General features: G+C 41.0%; 1 protein-coding gene across 2 annotated transcripts; it reads left to right on the top strand.

Moving 5' to 3' along the window:
• The first annotated feature begins 2,933 nt into the window (after positions 1-2,933).
• ivd.S (isovaleryl-CoA dehydrogenase S homeolog) lies at positions 2,934-25,433 on the top strand. Of its 2 annotated transcripts, none has more exons than XM_041575408.1 (12): positions 2,934-3,134; positions 11,948-12,037; positions 13,470-13,521; positions 15,176-15,345; positions 16,554-16,647; positions 17,643-17,776; positions 17,865-17,961; positions 18,073-18,166; positions 19,679-19,760; positions 22,318-22,422; positions 23,363-23,435; positions 24,852-25,433. In XM_041575408.1, exons 1-12 carry the CDS (start codon positions 3,003-3,005, stop codon positions 24,983-24,985), a joined length of 1,257 nt encoding a protein of 418 aa, XP_041431342.1. In that variant the 5' UTR covers positions 2,934-3,002; the 3' UTR covers positions 24,986-25,433. The 2 variants fall into 2 exon arrangements, with proteins under 2 accessions (XP_041431342.1, XP_041431343.1); XM_041575409.1 differs by having other exon boundaries at positions 2,954-3,219.
• The last annotated feature ends 1,611 nt before the right edge of the window (positions 25,434-27,044 follow it).

Genomic DNA, 27,044 nt, shown 5'->3' on the forward strand with positions numbered 1-27,044 from the left:
AGGAGGTCCAATACCTTGGATGTGCTCTTCACTGGTGCTTCCTATGCTAAGCGCATGCCATTAATCCTTGATCTGGTATTTTTGGACTGCTTACATGGTGACACCCTTAAAGGGAAAATATCCTGAAAATGAAAATAATATATTCATCATGCTGAAAAAAATTTCTATGTAATAATAAAACAGTACCTTGTACTTGATCCAAACTAAGATATAATTAATCCTTATTGGAAGCAAAACGGCCTATTGAGTTTATTTAATATTTACATGATTTTCCAGTAGACTTAAGGTATGAAGATCCAAATTACAGGAAGATCCGTTATCCGGAAAGCCTGGGGTCCCCAGCATTCTGGATAACAGGTCCCATACCTGTACTGGAATCGTTATATGAATACATCTAGGAGTAAACACACTTGATTATTTCAGAAATGGTACAGAATTTTAACTGATTATATTTTGAAAATGTATATTTCAGTACAATGAAGCTTAAATAACATTTTCATTTTCAGTCATTCCCCTTTGAAATGCTGTATGGTTTTAAGACTTTAAACATTAGGATATATGACAGAATGGGGAAAAACGTCTTGGGTGTTCATTCGCGCTGTTTTATACTATATTCACAGAAATAAGAGTGCAGAGATTCTGCTCATTGTTATCAAAAATTGCCTGGTATGCACTTCTTTATATTGGGTCCCCAATTTACAGTTCCTTTACAAGAAGTGCTTTTGAGCATGGCATTCCCTTCTAATCATACAGGAAGGCCATTAGCAATGATGATTTTTCCTGTTTAGGTATGTCACTTTTGAGTGTTGTTTCCCAGCAGAGAAAACATCAATACTTTCGGAGCCAGTCTCATAAAGGGCATGTGCCTGACACTGTTCAAGAAGAATCCAATGGCACACAGGTCTGTATGAACACGTCTAGTGTTTATTTAAAGCGGAAGGGAAGTGCAATATTTCGTGGAAAACCCCTTTGTCAAACGTTGCACTGCACTCCACTTTAAATAAACACTAGAAGTGTTCATACAGACCTGTGTGCCATTGGATTCTTCTTGCATTGTATTGGGAGGTGGCCGAGCCTCCACCTGTGTGCACCAGGCTTATCTACTCCATTTTACTCGTAGGGTGTGCGAGAACACACAACTACTCCTGACACTGTTCACACACCCCTTAGCATTTTTGTGCGTCAGGCTGGAATTCGCCTGCTGTGTTTCTGATAAATTCCCTGTAGGCCCCTTCCTGGAGTAGAGTACAGATTCACTTGTCACTATGTTTTTCAGGTACTGTGCAGTAACGTAACTACCCTCTTCTGGGCCCGGATGCAGGATGTGTTTTTTTACCGTGTTTGCCTTGGTGTGGTCTCTGCGGACCCTGTGGGGGAGCAGGCCCGGGTGTGATCGCCGGTATTTACACCATTGGTTCTGTGTATGTTTTTCTGTCCAAATCATGAAGAAGCATGTGCGAAAGATGGGAAAGTCAATGTAGGAGCAGGGTCGGACTGGGGGGCTTCGGGCCCACCGGGGCTACTGCCCCAGGGCCCCGCTGCCGCTCCGGCGTGCTTCATTGGGCTAGTGCGCATGCGCGCGGCGCCGTGTTTGAGTGCACGCGCGCAACAATACCTTTGTGCGCATACGCAGATCTTCTATTCTACCCCGACAAAGTGGGGTGGCGTCGCCAAACTAAGTAGCGGATCTGGGCCGGCGGGCCCACAAGAGCCCGGAGCCCACCGGGTTTTTTCCCGGTGTCCCGCCGGCCCAGTCCGACACTGTGTAGGAGCTTGGGATGGGTCAGCAAAAAGACAAGTGCCTGGGGGTCTATTTATCATGCTTTGTAAAAATTGGAGTGAAACATTCCCAGTGATGTTGCCCATAGCCAGTGTCGGACTGGCCCACTGGGATACCAGGAAAACTCCCGCTGGGCCCAAGTGTCAGTGGGCCTCTTGCTTCTAACCATTTGGCCTATTTCATGGTCATTCCCTATTTCTTTATGGAGAAAAAGAGGCTTAATAATAGAAGAATAAATTATAGTAAGTAGATATGAAAGACCAGGAGAATAAAGAGGTTCACTGAGGAGAGGAGGAATAATAGTTTTTAAAGTGGGCCCACCCTCTGATTTTCTGGTGGGCCACCGGTATCCCAATCCCACACTGCCCATAGAAACCAATCAGCAATTAGATTTCAACAGTTAGAAAACTGGAGCCACATCACTGGTAAAGCTTCTTTCCACTTTTTACTAGGGATGCACCGAATCCAGGATTCTGTTCGGGATTCGGCCTTTTTCAGCAGGATTTGGATTCAGTCGAACACTTGTGCCCCCCCGAACCGAATCTGAATCCTAATTTGCATATGGAAATTGAGTCACTTTTTATCACAAAACAAGGAAGCAACAAAAATGATTTCCCCTTCCCACTCCTAATTTGCATATGCAAATTCGGATTCGGTTATGTATTCGGCCGAATCTTTAGCGGAGGATTCGGGGTTCGCCGAATCCAAAATAGTGGATTTGGTGCATCCCTACTTTTTACACAACATGATTAATAGACCCGAAAATGTATTGCCACAGATAAGCTGGGGTGATGTGGTAACTTCTACTTCCTGGCAGCCATTACAAATACCTATATGTCAGATACCTAAGACCACCCACAATGGAGTCAGTTTACTGTACATGACAGAAGAAGTGGAATGAGTTTAGAATTAAACACTGCTCGTTTTGGGTATTTTATTAACATGTGTAATGTTATAGGAAGGTTGGTTATTCATAACACGCCGGTACAATGTAACTCCTGACAGGGCCTCTCCAAGGTGAGTTCCTGAGGTGACCTACACCTCACTAGCAGCTTCAGTCAAGTGATCTGGCGCTGTCCTCATAGACGAGATATAATTGGTGCCGGCTGCCCCACCCCCGTGAAACGCAGTCAGCGATTGGCTATGCCGTTTGACAATACGTGTGGGCGTGGTTAGGGCCCGGCATTCGGTCTTCAGCCTCCTCAGTTGTTTCCCGGAGATCATGGCTGCTCTCCTTCGTAAAGCGCTCGGCGTGAGCCGCCTTAGGCTGCCGGTTCTGTCTCAGTGCAGCAGGAGGTGCTCGGGAATAGTGGTGGATGACACGGTCAATGGGCTGAATGATGAGCAGAAACAGGTCTGCACGATCTTCATTCTGTTTAGCTCCAGCTGTTGGACTACAACTCCCAGAATCCCTAGTCAAACTTATCCTTCGCTTATTGGTTAGTTGGGCACAGGCAGTGTATTGTTATTGTGACTGGGGGCCAGAAATACAGGTAGTGCTGTTGTTAAGTAGAGCACAGGGGTGATAATGGTTTTCTGATGGCAGTCCAGGATTCTGCGATTGTATTTAAAGGACAACTAAACCCTAAAAATGAATTTGACTTAAAATGCCATATTTTATATAGTGAACTTATTGCACGAGGCTAAAGTTTCAGCTTGTCAATAGCAGCAATGATCCAGGACTTCAAACTTGTCACAGGGGGTCACCATCTTGGAAAGTGTCTGTGACACTCACATGCTCAGTGGGCTCTGATTGGCTGTTGAGAAGCTAAGCTTAGGGCTCGTCACTAATTATCCAGCAGAAAATGAGCTTCCCCTGTAATATAAGCTGATGCTACAGGTTTGCTGATTATTAAATTCTGATGCTAATTGCACTGGTTTCTGTGCTGCCATGTAGTAATTATCTGTATTAATTACTAATGAGCCTTATATTGTGACATTTCTATTCTATGTGGACTGTATATTGTGAGTGGGTCCCTAAGCTCAGTAAGTGACAGCAGCACAGAGCATGTGCAGTGAATCAGCAGAAAAGAAGATGGGGAGCTACTGGGGCATCTTTGGAGACACAGATCTTAACTGCTAAAGGGCTGTGGTTGCCTTGGGCTGGTACAGAAGCCTAAAAACATAATGTACAACATTTCTAACTACTCCTTTAGTTAAGCTTTAGTTCTCCTTTAAACGATAATTCAACTCTCCGCGATTTTTTTCTTACAATCCTCATATGTGTATCGGCATTGAGGAGCCCAGCTGAAACGCTAACTTGGTATGACACATACCGTAGATATCTGTATCACCGATGTCTTTCTTTTAGTATGAAGCGCATCTTCGCTGCCGCCATCTTGGTTTCTATACTTCCTTATTCCTGTACTTCGCTCTTTCGCCAGGGCTTCAGTAAAGGTCAGACAGGGTCACATGCCATTGACTGTAGCTGGTTTTATAAGAAATAGAAAAAAACAGAAGGCTATCAAGAGGTGTTTAGTTCTCCTTTAAACAGAAGGGACAGAACTGATTGATGGTGGGGCATCTGTAGCCTCTGTGCTTTTATCTACCTTCATCTCCTTTAATGAGGCCTTTCCCCAGGCCTGGATTTTGCCACCAAGGCCCGGGCCTAGGCTGTAAGAATTTTAGGGGGCGGCTTGCTGCTTAACCACACCCACATTGGTTCACAAACACTGGAGATGCGCAGGAAATACAATTGTTTTTTTTTATACTTCCTGTACGCCAATTAGGGTTGCCACCTTTTCTGGAAAAAAATAACGGCCTTCCTATAGTCTTGCTGTTTTTTCCTATTAATAACATTGGCATCAAGCATGTTAAAAAAGAAAACGGCAAAAACATTGGTGACATGTTTTTTTTAGCCACGCCTGTTTTATGGCCACACCCCCCAATTACCATGTCCGTTTCACAAAATTTGGCAGGTTACAGAAGTTTGAATACATTTCTGGGAGTTTTGGGGCCATGTTTTAGGTGATATAACAGTTTTGCTAATGAGAGTGAAATTGCCCGATAAAGGGGTGGTTCACCTTTAAAGGAACAGTTCAGTGTAAAAATAGAATCTGGGTAAACAGGCTGTGCAAAATAAAAAATATTTCTAATATAGTTAGTTAGGCAAAAATGTAATGTATAAAGGCTGGAGTGAGTGGATGTGTAACATAATAGCCAGAACACTACTTCCTGCTTTGCAGCTCTCTAACTCTGAGTTAGTCAGGGACTTTAATGGGGGCCACATGGGACATACTGTAACTGTTCAGTGAGTTTGCAATTGATCCTTAAAGGAAACTGCCATGGCAAAACATGTTTTTTTTCCAAAACGCATCAGTTAATAGTGCTGCTCCAGCAGAATTCTGAACTGCAATCCATTTTTCAAAAGAGAAAACAGATTTTTTTATATTCAATTTTGAAATCTGACATGGGGCTAGACATATTGTCAGTTTCCCAGCTGCCCAGAGTCATGTGACTTGTGCTCTGATAAACTTCAGTCATTCTTTACTGCTGTACTGCAAGTTGGGAGTTATATCACCCCCCCCCCAGCAGCCTAACAAAAGAACAATGAGAAGGTAACCAGATAGCAACTCCCTAACACAAGATAACAGCTCCCTGGTAGATCTAAGAACAACACTCATTAGTAAATTCCAAGTCCCACTGAGACTGATTCAGTTACATTAAGTAGGAGAAATAACAGCCTGCGAGAAAGTAGTTCCATACTAAAGTGCAGGCACAAGTCACATGACTGGGGGCAGCTGGGAAATTGACAATATTTCTAGCCCCATGTCAGATTTCAAAATTGAATATTAAAAAAATCTGTTTGCTCTTTTGAGAATTGGATTTCAGTGCAGAATTCTGCTTGACCGGCACTATTAACTGATGTGTTTTGGAAAAAACATGTTTTTCCATTATCCAGTATCCCTTTAGCAGATTCAAAAGCAACAGTTATGACCCATGTGCCCCCCCCCAAGTCACTGATTGGTTACTTCCTGGTGCTGAAATTGCAAACTGGAGAGCTGCTGAACAAAAAGCTAAAACTTAAAAACCACAAATAATTAAAAAATGAATCAACTGCAAATTGCCTCACCATGTCTCTCTCATCATCTTACATCATACTAAAAGTTAATTTGAAGGCGAATAACCCATTTAAGCTGCTAGTTTAAGTTCTCCCAAGAGACCTGCTTATCTTATTAGTTACAATTGTATCTTTGCTTATAGTGTTACAAATATATTTCAGCGCATGTGCTGCGTGTTCTGGACTCTCTGCCAAAAAGCCTCTTATTTTAATTAAAGGGGTTGTTCACCTTTGAGAGAACTTTTAGTATGATGTAGAGAGTGATATTCTGAGACAATTTGCAATTGGTTTGCATTTTTTATTATTTGTGATTTTTGAGTTATTTAACTTTTTATTCAGCAGCTCTTCAATTTGCATCTTATGCAATTTGGTAACTAGGGTCTAAATTACCCTAGCAACCATTTATTGATTTGAATAAGAGACTGGAATATGAATAGCAGTGGGCCTGAATAAAAGGATCAGCAATAACAATACATTTGTAGTCTTACAGAGCATTCGTTTTTTTAGAAGGGAGTCAGCCACGCCCATTTGAAAGCTGCAAAGAGTCAAAAGAAAAAGGCAAATAACTATAAAAAAAAAATGAAGACCAATTGAAAAGTTGCTTAGAATTGGCCATTCTATAACATAATCAACATTACCTTAAAGGGCATGTAAAGGCAAAAAAAAATCCCATTTTTAAGTGCTTTAATCAAAAAGAAACCTATCTCCAATATACTTTTATTAAAAAAACGTGTACTATTTTTATAAAAAACCTGACTGTATGCAGTGAAAGTCTCCCTTCATTTTCTGCTGTGGATAGGAATTGTCAGAAGGTCCCTAACTGCTCTGCAGGGAAACAATCATGAACAATTATGAACCCCCGCCTTACTTCCCAGCCATGCAGAACTCAAGCATCATCATCATCATTTATTTATATAGCGCTGTCAAGGTACGCAGTGCTTTAAGCAGCTTTGTTTGTTTCCCTGTAGAGCAGTCGGTGACTGTGTAGAGATTTGTATTGGATTTTATTTTTGCCTTTACATCCCCTTTACTGTTTGCAACTCCAGATGCAGGGACAAAGATCATGGAGCCAGATTAAACAGATAAACTGGGATTCTATTTGGAGGATTATTTAGTTGCAGCCACTGGTTCTGCAGATTTGGAGAGATTTTGTAATAAACAATACAAAAACTATAAAAATCCACATTAGATTACGTGACAACACAGGACCCAATGCAGTCTGTATATTCTGATTATTAATCAGTCTTGCTGTATCGGCTTCTGATATTATTTGACTGTTTTGATCATTTATGATGATCCCTAAGCAGCCCAGACTACACTGAGCATGTGCACAGTCTTGGTCTTGCAAAGATGTTTAACAAAGTTACAAGATGGTGACCCCCTGTGGCCAACGTTGAAAGGATAAATCATTTGTTTGATTAGACTTGTGGTGCAGTAAGTTCATGTTTATGTTTAGTGTACAAAATACTGCATTTCTAGCCTTATTCTATTTTAGACTTTACTTCCACTTTAAAGGTGAACCACCCCTTTTAAGTTTCTGAAACGTTGTATCTTTTTCTGGCATCGGTGTAATAGACCGGAGAGAGAATTTAAAAATGTAAAAAATTTGGGACTGCAGGCTGAGCTGTCAAAATCAGGACCGTCCCTCAGATGTCTAAGTCTGCCCTGGCCATTAAACAATAGTTATGTCCTGTGCTGAGTCAGCTGAATGTAGGGAACCAGACTGGGCTTATCCATAATTTAAAAAATGTATATTTTAGTAACTTAACATAACTCTAAAGACAACATCATTTCCATCGTTCCCAGACTGGAAGTCATATGCCAGAAGCAAGATTTCTCTTAATACTTAAAGTCTATTTAATCAAGGATAACACAGAGTATTCTTCTGTCTCTGCTCCGCTGTTCATATGTCCCTAATGTATAACAGGCATGTTCAGCTTTGATAATGCAGCCAGGCCCCGGGGTTGTGTGTGCAGAGTAATAACATTAGCATGAGGCTGACACAATCCCCAGTTTACCCTGAAAGTCTAATATTGGGACGTGATTAGCAAGAACGATTTCATGTTTGCAGTAAACAGACTCGTACAGATCCCAAAAAGCAGCGCAAGGAACTAGTATGTGAAAAAACCTAAAAAGTCCTCCTTTAAAGAAACAACAACGGTGGAGCTCAAATACCAACAGAAGAGCTGAAAATCAGCATAAAAGCCATACACTTGCAGGTACCTGATTTAAAGGGACAGTATACCCCTTAGGAGTGCAATGTTGAAAGCTTTCATTATGAAAATCTGTTGTTCTTGAGCTAAACAGGGAGTTGAAGCTACTCCATGTTTGGTCCTTGCGAGTTAGATAATTAGATTACCAGTGCACAAATAAATCCACTACTTAAAGGAGAACTAAACCCTACAAATGAATAGGGTTAAAAATGTCATGTTTTATACCCTGAACTTATTGCGCCAGCTTAAAGTTTCAGCTTATCAATAGCAGCAATGATCCAGGACTTCAAACTTGTCACAGGGGGTCACCATCTTGGAAAGTGTCTGTGACACTCACATGCTCAGTGGGCTCTGATTGGCTGTTGAGAAGCTAAGCTTAGGGCTCGTCACTAATTATCCAGCAGATAATGAGGTTGGTCTGTAATATAAGCTGATGCTACAGGGCTGATTATTAAATTCTGATGCTAATTGCACTGGTTTCTGTGCTGCCATGTAGTAATTATCTGTATTAATTACTAATCAGCCTTATATTGTGACATTTCTATTCTATGTGTCCTGTATATTGTGAGTGGGTCCCTAAGCTCAGTAAGTGACAGCAGCACAGAGCATGTGCAGTGAATCAGCAGAAAAGAAGATGGGAAGCTACTGGGGCATCTTTGGAGACACAGATCTTTATTGCTAAAGGGATTTGGTTGCCTGGGGCTGGTACAGAAGTCCAAAACATAATTTACAACATTTCTAGCTACTTCTTCAGTTTAACTTTCCTTGTCCTTTAATGAATTCCAGCTTATACAACCATTAAAGGGGTTGTTTATCTTCAAACAACTAGTTGTTTTCAGATAGATCACCAGAAATAACGACTTTTTCCAATTACATTCTATTTTTTATGTGTCGCTGTTTTTCTAATATTGAATTGTAAAGTGTCATTTTTCACATTCTAAAGCAGCTGACCCTTTAAACTGTTCTAAATTGACACATTTAGTTGATACATTTCTTATCTTTGTCCCTGCTGAGCAGAATCTCTGGGTTTCATTACAGGCAGCTGTTAGAATTGATACAATAGTTGCTAATACTCCAGAGATGCTGCTGAGAAATGGATCAACTAAATGTTGCAAAATTTTAGACGTTTAGTCTGAACCTGAATTACTGAGCTGCCCGACAAACACCAGAGACAAGGGACATTAACTTCGATTTTGAAAAAACGATCTCAGTGCGGCGCAGATATAACCTAACTCCTAACCATTCTATCTATCTGACATGGCTTGGTAACCCAAATAATAAGACAGTTGTGGATTGGCAGAATCAAAATTTTAGGTTGGTAAAAGATATTATTAGTGAGACTTTCACTATACCACCACAGGAATCTCTTCTTCAAAAATTCCCCTTTCTCTCCAACGACTATTTACTTTCAATTCAAGTTATCCATTTCACTAAAACGGTTCTTCAACGTCTCTCTCAGGCGGAGAAAGAAAATCCGATTAATGCACTATGGCCTAAAAACGACTCACTCAAAACTACATCCCAAATATACCGAATTCTTCGAACGACATTGCCAATAGAATCAGCAGATACTTTTCTAGCTAAGTGGACCTCAATACTTCCGCAAATAGATACTGCTCAAATACTTCAATATCATGCAAAAACTATGCGGGTATTACCTTCAAGCAAATACCAAGAAATGTCGCTACAGATCTTAGACATCATTCCTATCTTACACCGCTCAGGCGCTATCATATTGACACCTTGGACAGGGACAACTGTCTGAGATGCCATCAGCCTCGAGCAGACCTGGTACACTGCATTTGGCCTTGCCCTGTAATACAGAAATTTTGGGAGAATGTACAGGGATACTGGAGATCTTTAACTCAACAGACGGCTCCCTTTTCTTTGTTATGGGTGCTTTTTGGGATTCCCCCTTCACAACTAAAACTATCACGATCTGAGAGCCGCCTAGCGGAAAGACTAATGGCAGCATCTAGAAAAACTATTCTTCATCATTGGCTTTCCCCATCGGTACCCCCACTTTCGCTAGTTAAACAAAAGCTTCACTATATCTTTCACATGGACTGGCTAGAAACCACTACAAATAAAGAAGAATACACAGAAATTTTTTTTTCGACCTGGATGACATACATATCCTCACTCCCCACTCATACTAAACATTTAACGATTTACGCATTTCGACATACCACGTGGTTTGATACAGAACTGTTACTCAGCAACAATGCGGTACAAGACACCACTCAATATATACAGAATCTTTATAGTTCACAGTCACGGAATCGTCAATCACCCCCCAGGAGTCACCATATCAATAGTCTGCTGTTCACAAGTAATCTATGAGCGACAGGGATGTTATTTTGGGTATGGTCCTTCCCTCCTTTAAATCTGCCGTTGGTTAGTCATGGTAAAATCGTGTGAATATCTTGTTCAATTTCTATATATGTTAAGCTATGTAATTTATGGCATTTCCTGTTGGTCTTCCAAATTCCGAACAGATTCTTTATATACTTTGTTTAATTTTGTTTTGTTTTTCTTTCTTTTGTGAAAATAAATAAAAACATTTATTAAAAAAAAAAGATTTTGAAAAAACAGTAAAAAATAAATAATGGAAAGTAATTGGAAAAAAAAGTCTTTATTTCTTGGGAACAATCTGAAAACAATCTGATTAAAAAAGGTAAAAAGTATGTTCGGCACAAGCCCTGTTCATTGCATTCATGCTGAAAAGGGGGTATAACGCCCCTTTAAAGGATAAGTAAACCTTTAAAATAAGTGAATATAAAATTGATGATGAGTGCTATTCTAAGAAATGTTGCAATGTACATTCATTGTTTATTCCAAGATATTAAGGGATACATGTACTGTTAATATGAATGAATTTTGTTACAACAGCGCCACCTGCTGGTCAGTTTCCGACCATTCTGACCACCAAATTTTTTCAAAATGAATCAGTTAATAGTGCTGCTCCAGCAGAATTCTGCACTGAAATCCATTTCTCAAAAGAGCAAACAGATTTTTTTATATTCAGTTTTGAAATCTGACATGGGGCTAGACATATTGACAATTTCCCAGCTGGCCCAAGTCATGTGACTTGTGCTCTGATAAACTTCAATCACTCTTTACTGCTGTACTGCAAGTTGGAGTGATATCACCCTCCCCCCCCCCAGCAGCCAAACAAAGGAACAATGGGAAGGTAACCAGATAACAGCTCCCTAACACAAGATAACAGCTGCCTGGTAGATCTAAGAACAACACTCAATAGTAAAAACCCATGTCCCACTGAGACACATTCAGTTACATTGAGAAGGAAAAACAGCAGCCTGCCAGAAAGCAGTTCCATCCTAAAGTGCTGGCCAATCACATGACTGGGGCAGCTGGGAAACTGTCAATATGTCTAGCCCCATGTCAGATTTCAAAATTGAATATAAAAAAATCTGTTTGCTCTTTTGAGAAATGGATTTCAGTGCAGAATTCTGCTGGAGTAGCACTATTAACTGATGCGTTTTGAAAAAAACATGTTTTCCGATGACAGGATCCCTTTAAGAAACAAATTAGAAACCTCTCTCAAATCTTTCCTAACCAGAAGAACACCAGAGCAGCCTCTTTCATTTTTCTGACAACTTCTGACTACTTGGTGGTCAGAATGGTGCGAAACTGACCAGCAGGTGGCGCTGTTGTAACAATTCATTCATATTAACCGTACATGTATCTCTTAATATCTTGGAATAAAAAGTAAATAAATAATGCATGTAAATTGCAAAAGAGCTTAGAACAGCACTCTCGTCAATTTTACATTCACTTATTTTAAAGGTTTACTTATCCCTTTAGAAATGTTCTTAATATTTCTGGCTCTCTGAAACAAATGGATAAACCAGTGACATGTTTCCCTTTTAGCTGCGGCATACCATGCGCAAGTTTTGCCAGGATCACCTCGGCCCCATTGCCAATGAGATTGATCAGAAGAATGACTTTGCGGAGATGAAGGTGAGTGTCAACCCTAAAGCTCCCTGATACCAAACCCCAAAGGTAAAGTCAACTGAACAAACAGGAGCTTTCTGCAGAATATACAATGTTTATATAAATGAGCCCATCTGCTCTCCATCACTACAATCACTTACAATGGTGCATAAGGGGGGCCCTGACGAGACCCAGCTACAGGAACAGATTGGGACCTCTGGGCTTTTTCATTTTTGGGCGTCCGTGTGAGTGCTGGGAGTTGTGCTATAAAGTGGACCTGTCACCCAGACATAAAAATCTGTATAATAAAAGTCCTTTTCAAATTAAACATGAAATCCAATTTCTATTTTTTATTAAAGCATTCATAGCTGTTGTAAACTTATTTAAAAATCTCAGCTGTCAATCAAATATTGTCTGCCCCTCCTCTATGCCTTAGGCTTAGAGGTGGGATAGGAAATTACTTTCACTTTCCATTCAGCACTTCCTAGATGTCACTGATCTCCCCACATTCCCCCAGTTCTCTTTACCATTTAATTGTGTAGCCAGGACATGGGGATGGACATCAGGTCCCCCATTCTGGTGCACAAAGAAGATTCTGAGATGATACAAGACTTGTCTTAATAACAGTGTCCACAAAATGGCTCCTGCCTGCTTGTTATAATTATGAATTCCTAGACTGATGGAAACAAGATTCAAATAATTTATACAGTGTAGTTAAAGTTCATTTTGCTTGTCTAATGTGATAAAATAGGATTTTGAATTTTTTTTTTTGGGCGACGGGTCCCCTTTAAAGGAACAGTAACATCAAAAAATTAGTGTTTTAAAGTAATAAAAATATAATGCAGTGTTGTAGAAATCAAAAGATTGTGTGTAATTTCTTCAAAAAAATTAATAAATTATATTTTGATCATTATTTTTTGGAGAAATTACTCACAATCTTTTGATTTCTATGTACTATGCACCCATGGACTGGGGTGAACTGTGAGTATATCTCCTCACCTTTACTATATTTTTTTCATTATATTTATTATTATACATGGATTTACAGTGGTGTTACTACGGACCAACTGCATCATTTCTGTTTATAATGCAGTGTTACCCTGCACTGGTAAAACTGCTGTGTTTGCTTCAGAAACACTACTATAGTTTATATAAACAAGCTGCTGTGTAGCCTTATGGGCAGCCATTCAAGCACAGGATACACAGTAGATGATAAGTACTACTATAGTTTATATAAACAAGCTGCTGTGTAGCCATGGGGGCAGCCATTCAAAGAAGAAAAGGCTCATAGTTACACAGCAGATAAGCTCTGTAGAACATAATGGTGTTATCTGTTATCCACTATTTAACCTGTGCCATATAGTCTTTTTTCAATTTCCGCCATTGGTTCACATACATTAATTGCTCGTAGTCCCCACTTATTGCAGTGATACCAGTGTTGTTGTGTTTGTGTCCATAGAGCTTTTGGAAGAAGCTTGGAGAACTTGGTGTCTTGGGAATTACTGCTCCAGGTTAGTATAATCTTCCCAAATGCAGAATAAAGAAGAGTGGTTGAGAATATACAGCCCATGTGACTGTGTCCTGCATCTTCAGCCAATCGGGTGATGGGAGTTATAGTAGAAAAAATGTTTAGGCCACTCCAAACTCACCCCCTGCGTGTTCTCCTTAGTGTAGGTCCATTTTAGTGATCCAGGTGCTCTGCCACCAGCGTTCCCACTGTAGTAAGATATGCTCAGAAAGATAGAAAGGCGGCACTCCGGTTAAAAGGAAAGGTGGTTTATTGCAACAGGTCACAGACCAACATCACCTGACGCGTTTCGGGAGCGACTCCCTTAATCATAGGCTTACAGGTACATTTGTGTCACTTCCTTAAATAGGCCGCGCAATAGCGGCCACTACAGGTTTTTCATAAGAATACATAATTAACAATATAAATAGCTAAATATAAAGCACTCTATTAATTCTTTTAAAAATAGGTAAAAAACGCAGTACACTCCTGATGGGAGTTATAGTTCAGGAGAGATTTTCCATCCCTAGTTTGCCATTACATTGATACCAATGCATTTTTACTTGTCATAGGACTCATGTTGGTATTGTTGGGTAACATCACAATCAGACGTTTTTTGTTTATTGTAGTTAATCCTGTTGTGATTCTTTTTACAATACGTCAGTCTGACTACAACCATGGTGCACTACATGGGTCATAGTGTTTTAGCATTGCAGAGAATTCAGCAGAACATTCCACCAATTGCAGATAGTATCACTCTTATCAGTCAGTAATGTCTTTATTTAGAAATGCACAACATGTTTCGGATAGAAAGATCCTTCCTCAGGTGCTCTTATAATTAGTGCACCCCCTTCTTCTTCCAACACTTCGAAAATTTCCGTCTATTTCGGCGCAAGCGCAATTGTCGCAAACCAGTAAATTGCTCCATTTCGCTGGTCTCCGTCTCCGCTTACCGAAGACCCGGAAAATGGCTGCCGTGAACTCCGATGCTGTGACTCTGCTCTGAGGGGTAAGTAAAAAGTTAGGGGCATTTCCCCTGGGGGAGGGGGCAGCTAGGCTGGGGGGTAGGAGGGAGGGGGGTCTACGTGAGATAAGGGGGGTAGGATTCGGCCGAACCCCACAAATCCTTCGTGAAAGATTCGGCGAATCCTTCTGCGCAGCCGAACCGAATCCGAATCCTAATTTACATATGGATTTTTTTTTCCCCATTCCCACCCCTAATTAGCATATGCAAATTAGGGTTCAGATTCGGTTCGGCTGGACAGAAGGATTCGCCGAATCCTGCTGAAAAAGGCCGAATCCTGGCCGAATCCCGAACCGAATCCTGGATTCGGTGCATCCCTAGTTAAGGGGTTGTTTCTCTTTTAAAGCCAAAAAAATACAAGTGTGTCCATTCACTCGATCAGAAACATGTTGTGCATTTCTAAATAAAGAGATTACTGACTGATGAGAGCGGTTCTCCAGAGTGATACTATCTGAAATTTTGGAAGGTCTAACTCTGAAGGTGAACCGTTTATACCTGATAACCAAGGATCACATCATCCACAAAGTGTGTGTAGAACATTCCACCAACTCTGTTTTACTGTTTATTCTGGTGTAACCCGTAGGTCTCCTATTCCTTCTGCTGCTTAATCAAATGCATTTTCTTTCTCTTTCAGTTGAGTATGGCGGATCTGCTATGGGCTACCTGGAGCACGTTCTAGTAATGGAGGAAATATCACGGGTGTCTGGAGCTGTCGGTCTCAGTTATGGGGCGCACTCCAACCTCTGTATCAACCAGATAGTCCGCAATGCCAACGAGGCTCAGAAAGAGAAGTATCTTCCCAAGGTATTCACTTTTTTCCTTCGTGGATTCCAAGCAGAACTCTGATTTCTTAGGGTCGTCAGCTTATAACAATTACACAATATCTGGCCCAAGAGCTGAATACCAGTCTTCCTCTGCAGAGTGTAGTTGGCATCTCCCTGGCAATAGATACAGGTACAATGATGCAAGTTGACTTATTCACTAGTAGGCCTGGATCTTCAGGTTGTGTCACCATATAACGGTTGTGTTGTGATTGGCACTATTTTTTCCTGTTAAAGGGGTGGTTCACCTTTAAGTTAACTTTTAGTATATTATAGAATGGCTTAATCTAACCTTTCAATCGGACGTCGTTTTTCGAATAGATTTTTCATTATTTGCCTTCTTCTTATGACTTTCCAGCTTTCGAATGGGGGTCACTGACTCCATCTAAAAAACAAATGCTCTGTTTGGCTACAAATGTATTTTTATCGCTCCTTTTTTTATTACTCATCTATTTAGTCAGGCCCTCTCCTATTACAGTCTCTTCAAAATTCAAATCAGTGCATCATTGCTAAGGTAATTTGGACCCTCGAAACCAGATTGCTGAAATTGCTAACTAAAAAGCTGCTGAATAAAAAAACTAAATAACTCAAAAAACATTCATAATAAAAAATGATACCCAATTGCAAATTGTCTCAGAATATCACTCTCTACGACAGGGATCCCCAACCTTTTTCACCTGTGAGCCACATTCAAATGTAAGAAGGTTTGGGGAGCAACATAAGCATGAAAATAGTTCCTGAGGATGCCAACGAAGGGCTGTGATTGGCTATTTGGTGGCCCCTATGTGGACTTGCAGCCTACAGAAAGCTCTATTTGGCAATACAACTGGTTTTTATACAACCAAACTTGCCTCCAAGCCTGGAATTCAAAAATAAGCTCCTGCTTTGAGGCCACTTGGAGCAACATCCAAGGGGTTGGGGAGCAACATGTTACTCACGAGCTACTGGTTGGGGATCACTGCTCTACGTCATACTAAAAGTTAATTTAGAGGTGAACAGCCCTTTTAAAGTTTCAGTGACAAATACTTCTATTGATTTAGACCAGGATCTTGGGGTTTTATAGGCATTCCAGGTGTCCGTGCTTTGGTACTAAGAAGCAGTCAGAAATTGTGAATGTATTTAGATAGATCTTCTATTTAAATTCTAGCCTAGTGGCCTGTTGATGCTTAAAGTATGTTCTTTGTTTTGCAGCTGATCAGTGGGGAGCACATTGGAGCCCTGGCTATGAGTGAGCCAAACTCAGGCTCTGATGTGGTGTCCATGAAACTAAAGGCAGAAAAGAAAGGTAGGTACCACAGTGGTTTCAAAATATATATTGTTCAATGAAAAATGTGTTATATGTACAGGTATGGGACCTGTTATCCAGAATGCTCGGGACCTGGGGGTTTCCGGATAATGGATCTTTCCGTAATTTGGGTCTTCATGACTTAAGTCTACTAGAAATTCATTTAAACATTAAATAAACCCAATAGGCTGGTTTTGCTTCCAATAAGCATTGATGATATCTTAGTTTGGGTCAAGTACAAGCTACTGTTTTATTATTACGGAGAAAAAGGAAATCATTTTTAAAAATCTGGATTATTTGGATAAAATGGAGTCTATGGGAGACAGTCATTCCGTAATTCGGAGCTGTCTGGATATCGGGTTTCCGGATAAGGAATCCTATACCTGTATATTATTATGCTTAATTTAACGTGCACAAGGGCAGCTACGAGGTAGCTTTTTGGAAGGTGGTGCTGTCCTGTTTGAATATGTCCTGTCTGAACAGTTCAGTGTAAAAATAAAAACTGGGTAAATAGGCTGTGCAAAATAAAAAAAAAATTCTAATATTGTTAGTTAGCCAAAAATGTAATGTATAAAGGATGGAGTGACTGGATGTCTAACATAATAGCCAGAACACTACTTCCTGCTTTGCAGCTCTATTGGTTTCCACTGATTGGTTACCAGGCAGTAACCAATCAGTGACTTAAGGTGGGGCACATGGGCCATAACTGTTGCTTTTAAATCTGAGCTGAATGCTGAGGATCAATTGCAAACTCACTGAACAGTTATGTCCCATGTGGCCCCCCTTCAAGTCGCTGACTAACTCAGAGTTAGAGAGCTGAAAAGCAGGAAGTAGTGTTCCAGTCACTCCAGCCTTTATACATTACATTTTTGGCTAACTAACTATATTAGAAACATTTTATTATTTTGCACAGCCTATCTATTTACCCCGTTTTTATTTTTACACTGAGCAGTTCCTTTAAATTGTATAGTGACAAGTGCTTTTTGCCTCCCTAGGGGATTATTATGTGCTTAATGGAAATAAATTCTGGATTACTAACGGACCTGATGCTGATGTGTTGGTGGTTTATGCAAAGACAGACCTCTCCGTTCAACCAGCCCGTGGTATCACTGCTTTCCTGGTGGAGAAGGTAAGGTTCTCTCTCCCCTGAATCTCTGCATGTATTTGCTCTGCTCTTGGTGTGAGTTTTGTTCCTTTCTTGTTATTGGTGGCTTTAGGGAACGCCAGGATTCAGCACTGCACAGAAGCTGGATAAGCTGGGGATGAGAGGCTCTAATACCTGTGAGCTTGTGTTTGAGGACTGCAAGATTCCTAGTGAGTGAAACATGGAGAGAGTATATTTTCTTTGCACACAGATACATTTAGTACTTTTTACATGCCTCCAACTGAACCTGCTTCTCCTCCTTTGTCATTGTTTTTCAACAGAGGAGAATATATTAGGACACTTGGGTAAAGGAGTCTATGTGCTGATGAGTGGTTTGGACTTGGAGAGACTGGTCTTGTCTGGAGGCCCATTAGGGTAGGTGCAGGGGTAGGTGGGGCTCAGGGCTGGTTCTAGGTCAGCTGCCTATGGTGCAATGATAGGGAGGCACTGGGCAGCTACCTCTAAAATTGTCTTCTGCCTACCCCTAGTCCGCACCCTCAGTCTTACTCCCCTTCCTTCCCTCTGTCACCCTCCGTCACTCACCCCTCCCTCCTCTCCCCTCCGTCACTCACCCGCCCTCCTCTCCTATCCCTCCCCTCTGTCGCTGTTCCCTCCCTCTTCTTCCCTCTGTCGTTGTCCCCTCCCTTCCCTCCCTCAATGTCCCCTCCCCTCTGTTGTTGTCCCCTCCGTTGCTGTCCCTTCCTCTCCCCTGCGCCACTGTGCCCTCTCTCCTCTCCATCGATGTCCCCTTCGCCGCTGTGCCCTCCCTCCTCTCCGTCGCTCACTCCGAGGGGGGGTGGCCAGCCGGGTTGCCTAGGGCGCCCGGCCGGCTGTGTCTGGCTCATTAATGCTACCTATTCACAGCAATGGGAGAAGCTGCCCTCTCTCCTGATAAAATCATTGTTTTGTACTGGATGGGATACAGTGCATATAAAATTGTGCTCATTCTGTTTTAGATAATGTTTCTTCTTCAAGCAGCTAATTCATTCTTTCCCATCTCTCTCTGTGAGGTCAAATGTGTCTGTAATTAAATGTAGGAAAGGCTTTTATCTTGTGCACTTGTGTTCAAGCAGAAAAACAGTTTTTAAAATACAAATAACTGACTTGTGAACACATGGGTTTCTCCCTGCACGCCAGCTGTGGCATATACTGTAGAGTCACCAGCAAACAAACATATAACTAGATAAATTCTTATTTTTTAAGGCTTTTTACCCTTTACATATAGTAGAAAGAATTGGGATTTGATTACATTAAAGGGGCAGTATACTCCCATCTTCATAATGAATTCAGCGAAAAGGGATTGTGCTGAATATACTTTTTGGCTGTTGTTTTAATCACAGACAATATATTGTTATACATTGAGCTAAAAGAGCAAAAGGGAATTAAAGGGGTTGTTCACCTTTGAGATAACTTTTAGTATGATGGTTTTTCAATGAAAGCCAATTGAAAAGTTGCTTAGAATTAGCCATTCTAGCAAATACTAAAGTTGAACCACCCCTTTAAGCCAAAATATTCCTGTTTGGTCAAGAAATATCAAAAAGAATGTCCTGTTCATTGACCCCAAATGATTCTTTTTCCAGCTAAAAACTGATAGCATTATTGATAGGGCAGCATCTGCCTATGGTTTCAGTCAATAGTTGACAGGTCTTCAAAGGCTCCTCGTGTGGTCCAATTGTTAGCCCAAGTCCCAAACACGTACATCAGCTGCTTTGGCTACCACACCATTTATTGGCTTTAAAAGAAAGGCAGCTCAGTGAGGTAACAGTGTAACCCATAAACCTGTTTATTGAAAGGAATTGTCTTTAACTTCCATCGACGTGTAAAAGGGGAAATCTAAATTTGTGAGTGAAATAAGAATTGTTCTTTGTGTGTTTCTGGCCCTTACAGTATCATGCAGGCCGTGTTAGACCACGCAATTCCTTATATGCACACCAGAGAAGCCTTTGGGCAGAAAATTGGTCATTTCCAGGTAAGGAATAGCATTATATAGCACTTACTCTACTGGAGCTTGCATCCAGAATTCCCTCCCAACTGTCAGAAACATGAGGAGAACACACAAGCTCAGAACTAGAACTGGTAGCCTGGAGCTGCAAGCCAGCAAGGCTAACCACTGATTCAGTGTTATGAATGCATTGAAACACTCATTTTGATTGGTCTAAACAACATTCTCCCCAGGATGAATGCATTGAAATACTCATTTTGATTGGTCTAAACAGCATTCTCCCCAGGAAGCAAATTGCTGCGCAGGAAACAATTCGACAGCTGGAAAAAGAAAAAAAATGATTACTTGCCTCCCCTGCCTCTCACACCCTGTTAGAAATGTTTCTGCAGAACCTGGTAGGACTGTGTGCTTGTGCAAATAGTGGGGTTCATTTATCAAAACCCATGGGCAGTTACCTATAGCAACCAATAAGTGATTTGCTTTTTGAAGCCAGCTGCAAGTAGAACAATGAATGCAGCAATCTGATTGGTTGCCATGGGTTACTGCCCATGGGCAATTTTGCCCAGTGTTAATAGATGAACCCCATTGTTTGCAGTCCTGCCGGTTTCTGAAAGGAGAGTTTTAATAAAGTGTGCAGGGGTGGGCTGCAAGGGAACTGGGCAGGGGGAAATAATGCCTCGCAATCTGTTCAGCAAAAAGGCCCTGGGGGGAACACTGGGTTCAAATCCCCCAACAAACATACAAATAATGAATCTGAGCCCAAATGTGTGTTTTTATAATTGTGCACAATCAACAACACTGCTCCATCTCTGAACAACATGCGTCACTTTAAGGCTGTGGTTTTTGGAATTTTAATTTTTTTTTTTATATATAAAAAAATAACCAAAAACAATGTCCAAGGACTGCAAGTACTGGACAATCCCCAGCTTGCAGAGAGATTAAGATACATAATAAAGTAGGTCAAATGTCCTGAACAAAATAACAGGAGGTTTTAGGAATTTTATGGTTCAGGACCCCTCTTTGATTATTAACTTATGGCCATTCCCCCTCTTTGTTTACAGATAGTAAAAAACTGGGCATTTAGTCAAAGTCCCTGGAAAATTAAAGACGGCAAATAAGTGCTCACCCCAAATCTTATTCTGATTGCCAGGCTGTGTTTCCAAGAGTGTCTAAAAGAATTGCCCCATAATGTTTCACTTACTGGCCTCCCTCTTAGGTCAAGCCTTTGGGCCCAGGTGAGGTACAAGTTACAGTTCAGGAACCACTGCATTTAAGGAACATTTACATCAAGAAATGAAAGTGTTTTAAAGTAATAAAAATATAATGCAGTGTTGCCCTGCACTGGTAAAACTGGTGTTTTTGCTTCAGAAACACTACTATAGTTTATATAAATAAGCTGCTGTGTAGCAATGGGGGCAGCCATTCAAAGGAGAAAAGGCTCAGGTTACACAGCAGATAAGATCTGTAGAACATAGTGGTGTTATCTGTTATCCACTATTGAAAGGGCATGTAAAGGCAAAAAAATAAAATCCAATTTTTACTTTCTTTAATGAAAAAGAAACCTATCTCCAGTATACTTTCCGTTTTTATAAGAAACCTGACTGTATGCAATGAAATTCTCCCTTCATTTACTGCTGTGGATAGGAATTGTAAGACAGTCCCTAACTGCTCTGCAAGGAAACAATCATACTTATGAACAGCAGGGGGAGCCCCCACCTTAGTTCCCAGCCATGCAGAACTCAAGCAGCTTTGTTTGTTTCCCTGTAGAGCAGTCGTCGACTGTGTAGAGATTTGTATTGGATTCTATTTTTGCCTTTACATCCCCTTTACTGTTTCCGACTCCAGCTGCAGGGACAAACATCTGTATATTCTGATTATTAATCAGTCTTGCTGTATCGGCTTCTGGCAGATATTATTTGCTGTTTTGATCATTTATGATGATCCCTAAGCAGCCCAGACCATACTGAGCATGTGCACAGTCTTAGTCTTGCAAAGATGTTTAACAAAGTTACAAGTTGGTGACCCCCTGTGGCCAACTTTGAAAACATAAATCATTTGTTTTATTAGGCTTGTGATGCAGTAAGTTCATGTTTGTTTAGTGTACAAAATACAGCATTTCTAGCCTTATTCTATTTTAGACTTTACTTCCCCTTTATCCTGTGCCATATAGCCTTTTTATAGTTTACGCCATTGCTACACAGCAGCTTGTTTATATGAACTATAGAAGTGTTTCTGAAGCAAACAGATCCGTTTAACAAATGCAGGGCAACACTACATTATATTTTCATTACTTTAAAGCGCTTTAATTTTTTGGTGTTACTGTTCCTTTAAGGGTTTGCTTTGATTTGAACCTGAATCTTGTTAAAAACGTTTGGGTTCTTTTATACTGTAAAGCAATACAAATCTGAGCACAAATCCACCTCTATTAATAAAACAAATATGGATGATAAGAATAACTTATGGAATATGTTCCTTTTTATTGGTTTATTTGCTCAGTGCACACTTATAGATGCTTGACTCGAGGTATTTGCATGGAAATTCTTTTTTGTTTTTTAATGGGGAATCCATGTTTCTCTTTTGGCAGCTGATGCAAGGAAAAATGGCCGACATGTACACCCGCCTGGCAGCTTGTCGCCATTACGTTTATAATGTGGCAAAGGCTTGCGACCAGGGACATGCCGATCCAAAGGTAAGTGTGATCCAATGAAATCAATTGTAGGCATGTTAGGTGACCGGTAGTGATGAGCGAATCTGTCTCGCTTCTCTTCGGCGACAAATTAGTGAAATGGTGAAAAATAGTTTTACAAATTTTACAAGCGGTACTTTTTGTCCAAATGCATTAAAGTCGGCGTGCGACAATTTTTACGCGTGCCACAAATTTTACATGCGCTAGAGTCCTGCGCCGAACCAATTTCTAAGACCCAAACCCGCGACCCGAACCGCAACCCGCATATTAACCCACTTTGATCCGCTACCCACACCTGCAACTGCCTTATCTGCAACCCACCGACCACCATCAAACAGGAAGTGATGGTGCTGCAAACTGGAAGTGACATCATCAAAAGTTGGCGGGACAGAAAGAAGTTTTGTAAAACTTTAAAAGGAGTAAAATATAGACAATATTACATAAAATAAGAAATTTAGATGTGAGCCGCAAACCCACAGAGCCGCGGCTATACCCGCAGCTGGAAAATCCTCCCCTCATTCTGCAGGGTGCCCGTTTTTTTTGCGGGTAACCCGCGGGTACCTGACCCGCTGCAGGACTCTCAACATGCGCCATTCTTTTGTACAAATGCATTAAAGTCAATGGGCGTCAAAATTATTTTAACACGCTTCAATGTTTACACTTGTGACTTTTTTGTCGCAGTGAATTTTTTCAGCGGGAGCTTTCGCAGCAGTTTCGTGAAAAAATTTGCAGGTGGCGAGATGCGGAAATTCATGAATAAATTTGCCCATCACTAGTGACCGGGAACCTGCAGCCCTCTTGATGGTTTGAACTACAGCTCTCGGCAATCGCTGGCTGCGTATTATATGCAAATAAAGATATTTGTTATGTCGTGCTACTGATATGCAGCTTATTATTAATATTCTGCTCTCACTTGACTTTCCCTATATGTTTTACATTACAGGACTGTGCCGGGGTGATTCTTTATTCAGCAGAGTCTGCTACGCAAGTGGCTCTTGATGGCATCCAGTGTTTGGGTAAGTCACTTTCTTATTGGAACATATTCATGTTTATTTTTTGTAATGACTGAGGAAGCGGAACCATCTTATTTTTTTTTCTGGATCAGGGATCCCCAACCTTATTTTTTTGTTTTTTTACCAGTGAGCCACATTTGATTGTTAATAGAGTCAGGGAGCAAAAACATGCATGAAAAAAGTTCCTGGGGAAAAAAGAAGGGCTGTGATTGGCTATTTGTTAGTCTGTATGTAAACTGACAGTCTAAAGGAGGACCTGTTTGGCCTGGTTTTATGCAACCAACACGCGTCTTTAAGTCCGGAATTCAAAACCGAGTGCCTGCTTAAAGGCATTGTTCAGTGCAAAAAATAAAAACTGGGTAAATAGATAGGCTGTGCAAAATAAAAAATGTATCTAATATAGTTAGTTAGCCAAATATGTAATGTATAAAGGCTGGAGTGACTGGATGTGTAACATAATAGCCAGAACACTACTTCCTGCTTTGCAGCTCTCTTGGTTTCCACTGATTGGTTACCAGGCAGTAACCAATCAGTGACTTGAGGAGGGCCACATGGGTCATAACTGTTGCTTTTAAATCTGAGCTGAATGCTGAAGATCAATTGCAAACTCACTGAACAGTTATGTCCCATGTGGCCACACTTAAAGTCGCTGACTAACTCAGAGTTAGAGAGCTGAAAAGCAGGAAGTAGTGTTCTGGCTATTATGTTAGACATCCAGTCACTGCAGCCTTTATACATTACATTTTTGGCTAAATAACTATATAGATATATATTTATTTTGCACAGACTATCTATTTACCCAGTTTTTATTTTTACACTGCACTGTTCCTTTAAAGAGCCACTGGGCGCAACATCCAAGGGATTGGTGATAGTGATGTCCGGGTTGACCCTAACCCGCCTCCTCCTGCACAAAATCTTCGGGTCGTGGGCAGGTCCGGGTCGAGCTCTTCTTAGCGACTTAGCACTTCCGGCGCTGAAATTTATAGACTTGCGCCCGCTCCTTTTGTGAGGTCACTGCAGGCGCGGCTCTATAAATAGAGGGGCAGCAGTGGGCCGGGCCAGGTGCAGATTGGGAGGGGGCGGGTTAGGGTCGGGTGCAGATCGAGAAATTCTCGACCCGCAGATCACTATTTGGTGAGTCATTGGTTGGGGATCACTGATCTAGATCTACCTGAACATAGCGGTGGATTCTGGAGAAAAATGATTTGTTGTTTTAAAAAGGGAAATATACACCTGTGTTCAGCATGAAGTTTATCCCGTTAAACCTGCAGTGTAATAACCTCTCCTAATCTGTAAATCTGAGACACAGGCAGCAAAATTGTGATGGGTTTATAGTCAACAAGGGATTGATAGAAATATTAAATCTGAATCCCCTATGACTTTATTGTCTGTAACATGTGCTGCTCTTTCTTTCTGCAGGGGGTAACGGGTACATCAATGATTACCCCATGGGCCGCTTCCTTCGAGATGCCAAACTGTATGAGATTGGGGCCGGCACCAGTGAGGTTCGAAGAATTATCATAGGCAGAGCCTTCAATGCTCTGTACAAATAACCTGGATCTCCTAACAACGGCCTCGTGCTGTACAGACAGTGGGGAGCAGATCATGGGGCGCTCACTGTATTTGTATTTCTCACAGACACATCATGTGTTTGTATCAGGAAAATCTCAGAACCACAAACAGAGGAACCAATAGAGTCCAGCCGTGTGACGCTGTTATTCTTCTCATGCTGAGACTGTGATCAACAAAGGGTTAATGGCAGATCTCTCTCGTTTTATACAGACGCACAGAAATAACGGGACATTCTAAATGGGAGTGATAGATATAGTGTCATTTTGTGATGATGTCACAATGGTGATGGTGTCGTGCCGCACCGGCATCTGAAATCCCCCCGGGCAGTGAATGTGTTAATAATCTACAGACTGATATCCCATATTGTGTGCCTATAGGCTCAGAAAGGAAAGCCGTCATTATTACCGTAATAAACGTCATAGTTCACAATTCTGACTTTTCCGCTTTCATTTCTCACAATTGTTATTAAAGGGGTGGTTCACCTTCAGTTTAACTTTTGGTATGTGATAGACTGGCCAATTCTAACCAACTTTTCAATTGGTCTTCATTATTTATTTTTTATAGTTTATGAATTATTTGCCGTCTTCTCCTGACTTTCTAGCTTTCAAAAAGGAGTCACTGACCCCATCTAAAAACAAATGCTCCGAAAAGCTACAAATTTATTGTTATTGCTACTTTTTTATTACTCATCTTTCTGTCTCCCTCCCCTATTAATATTACATATTCTCATTCAAATAAATGCATGGTTGCTTGGGTAATTTGGACCCTAGCAACCAGATTGCTGACACTGCAAACTGGAGAGCTGCTGAACAAAAAGCTAAATAACTCAAAAACCACAAATAATAAAAAATGAAAACCAATTGCAAACTGTCTCAGAATATCCCTCTCTACATCATACTAACAGTTAACTCAAAGGTGAATAACCCCTTTAAAAAGGAAATGAACAGAATTTGGTTTTTATGGGATGTAAAGTCACAATTCAGTAGGGATGCACTAAATCCAGGATTCAGCCTTTTTCAGATGGATTTGGATTTAGCTGAATCGTTCTGCCCAGCCCAGCCGAACCGAATCCTAATTTGCATATGCAAATTAGGGGCGGGAGGGAAATCATGTGACTTTTTATCACACAACAAGGAAGTAAAAAATGTTTTCTCCTTCTCACCCCTAATTTGCATATGCAAATTCGGTGCGGTATTCGGTCGAATCTTTCGTGAAGAATTCGGGGGTTCAGCCGAATCCAAAATAGGGGATTCGGTGCATCCCTACAATTCAGTTTGACTGGATCCTGCAGTTGGTGTAGAATAGACAGATACAAGTAAATGTAGCTCCACCTTGTGAAAAGGGAATAGCAAATTATAACTTCATACCTCCCAACTGTCCTGTTTTTAGAGGGACAGTCCCTCTTTTGACAGCTCAACCCGCAGTCCCTCGTTTGTACTGGAAAGTCCCTTTTTTCTCTGCAGAAAAAGAAACAAAGTTTATAACTTAATTGACTTTTGGCAGAGAACCCAGAACAGCCACAGCTTCAGATGAGATTCTTTTGTAACAATTTCAAGATAAGCAAATATGTAATTGTAACAATATAAGATAACAGGTCCCTTGGGAAAAGTTACTCACAGCTTAAGGGCAATTCAAAACTATAATAATTGGGGGAAAAAAAACACAGAAATTTGTTCAAACTTTCATAACCTGCCAAATTTTGTAAAATGGACATGGGGTGTGGCCACAAAAATGGGCTTGGTCAAAAAATGTTCGCCGTGCTACGCGAGGCAACTTTTTTGTCCCTCTTTTTATTTCCAAAATGTTGGGAGGTATGTAACTTTCCTATGTAACTTTCCTAATTTAATAAATTGCTTTATCTTACTTTTCCCTCTTCCAAGATTGAATTTAAATGAAGGCACCTTTTCAGGGTCGGACTGGGCCAACCCAGACCCGCTGCCCCCTGACCTTCCCTCCCGGCCTTAATTGTGGCCACAAGAAGAGAAACAAGGTGAGTTTTGGGGGTGCAGCTGGGGGATGTGGTGGCCCCTGAGCCGGCAG

Source organism: Xenopus laevis, chromosome 8S, assembly GCF_017654675.1.
Source record: "Xenopus laevis strain J_2021 chromosome 8S, Xenopus_laevis_v10.1, whole genome shotgun sequence".
In the NCBI taxonomy this organism is placed as follows: Eukaryota; Metazoa; Chordata; class Amphibia; order Anura; family Pipidae; genus Xenopus; species Xenopus laevis.

Excerpts from the sequence above, each read along its gene's own strand:
- ivd.S (XM_041575408.1), top strand. The coding sequence starts at position 3,003 with ATGGCTGCTCTCCTTCGTAAAGCGCTCGGCGTGAGCCGCCTTAGGCTG. Across the intron at positions 12,038-13,469 it reads ATGACTTTGCGGAGATGAAG|AGCTTTTGGAAGAAGCTTGG; the intron begins GTGAGTGTCAAC and ends TTGTGTCCATAG. Across the intron at positions 18,167-19,678 it reads TTGTCTGGAGGCCCATTAGG|TATCATGCAGGCCGTGTTAG; the intron begins GTAGGTGCAGGG and ends TGGCCCTTACAG.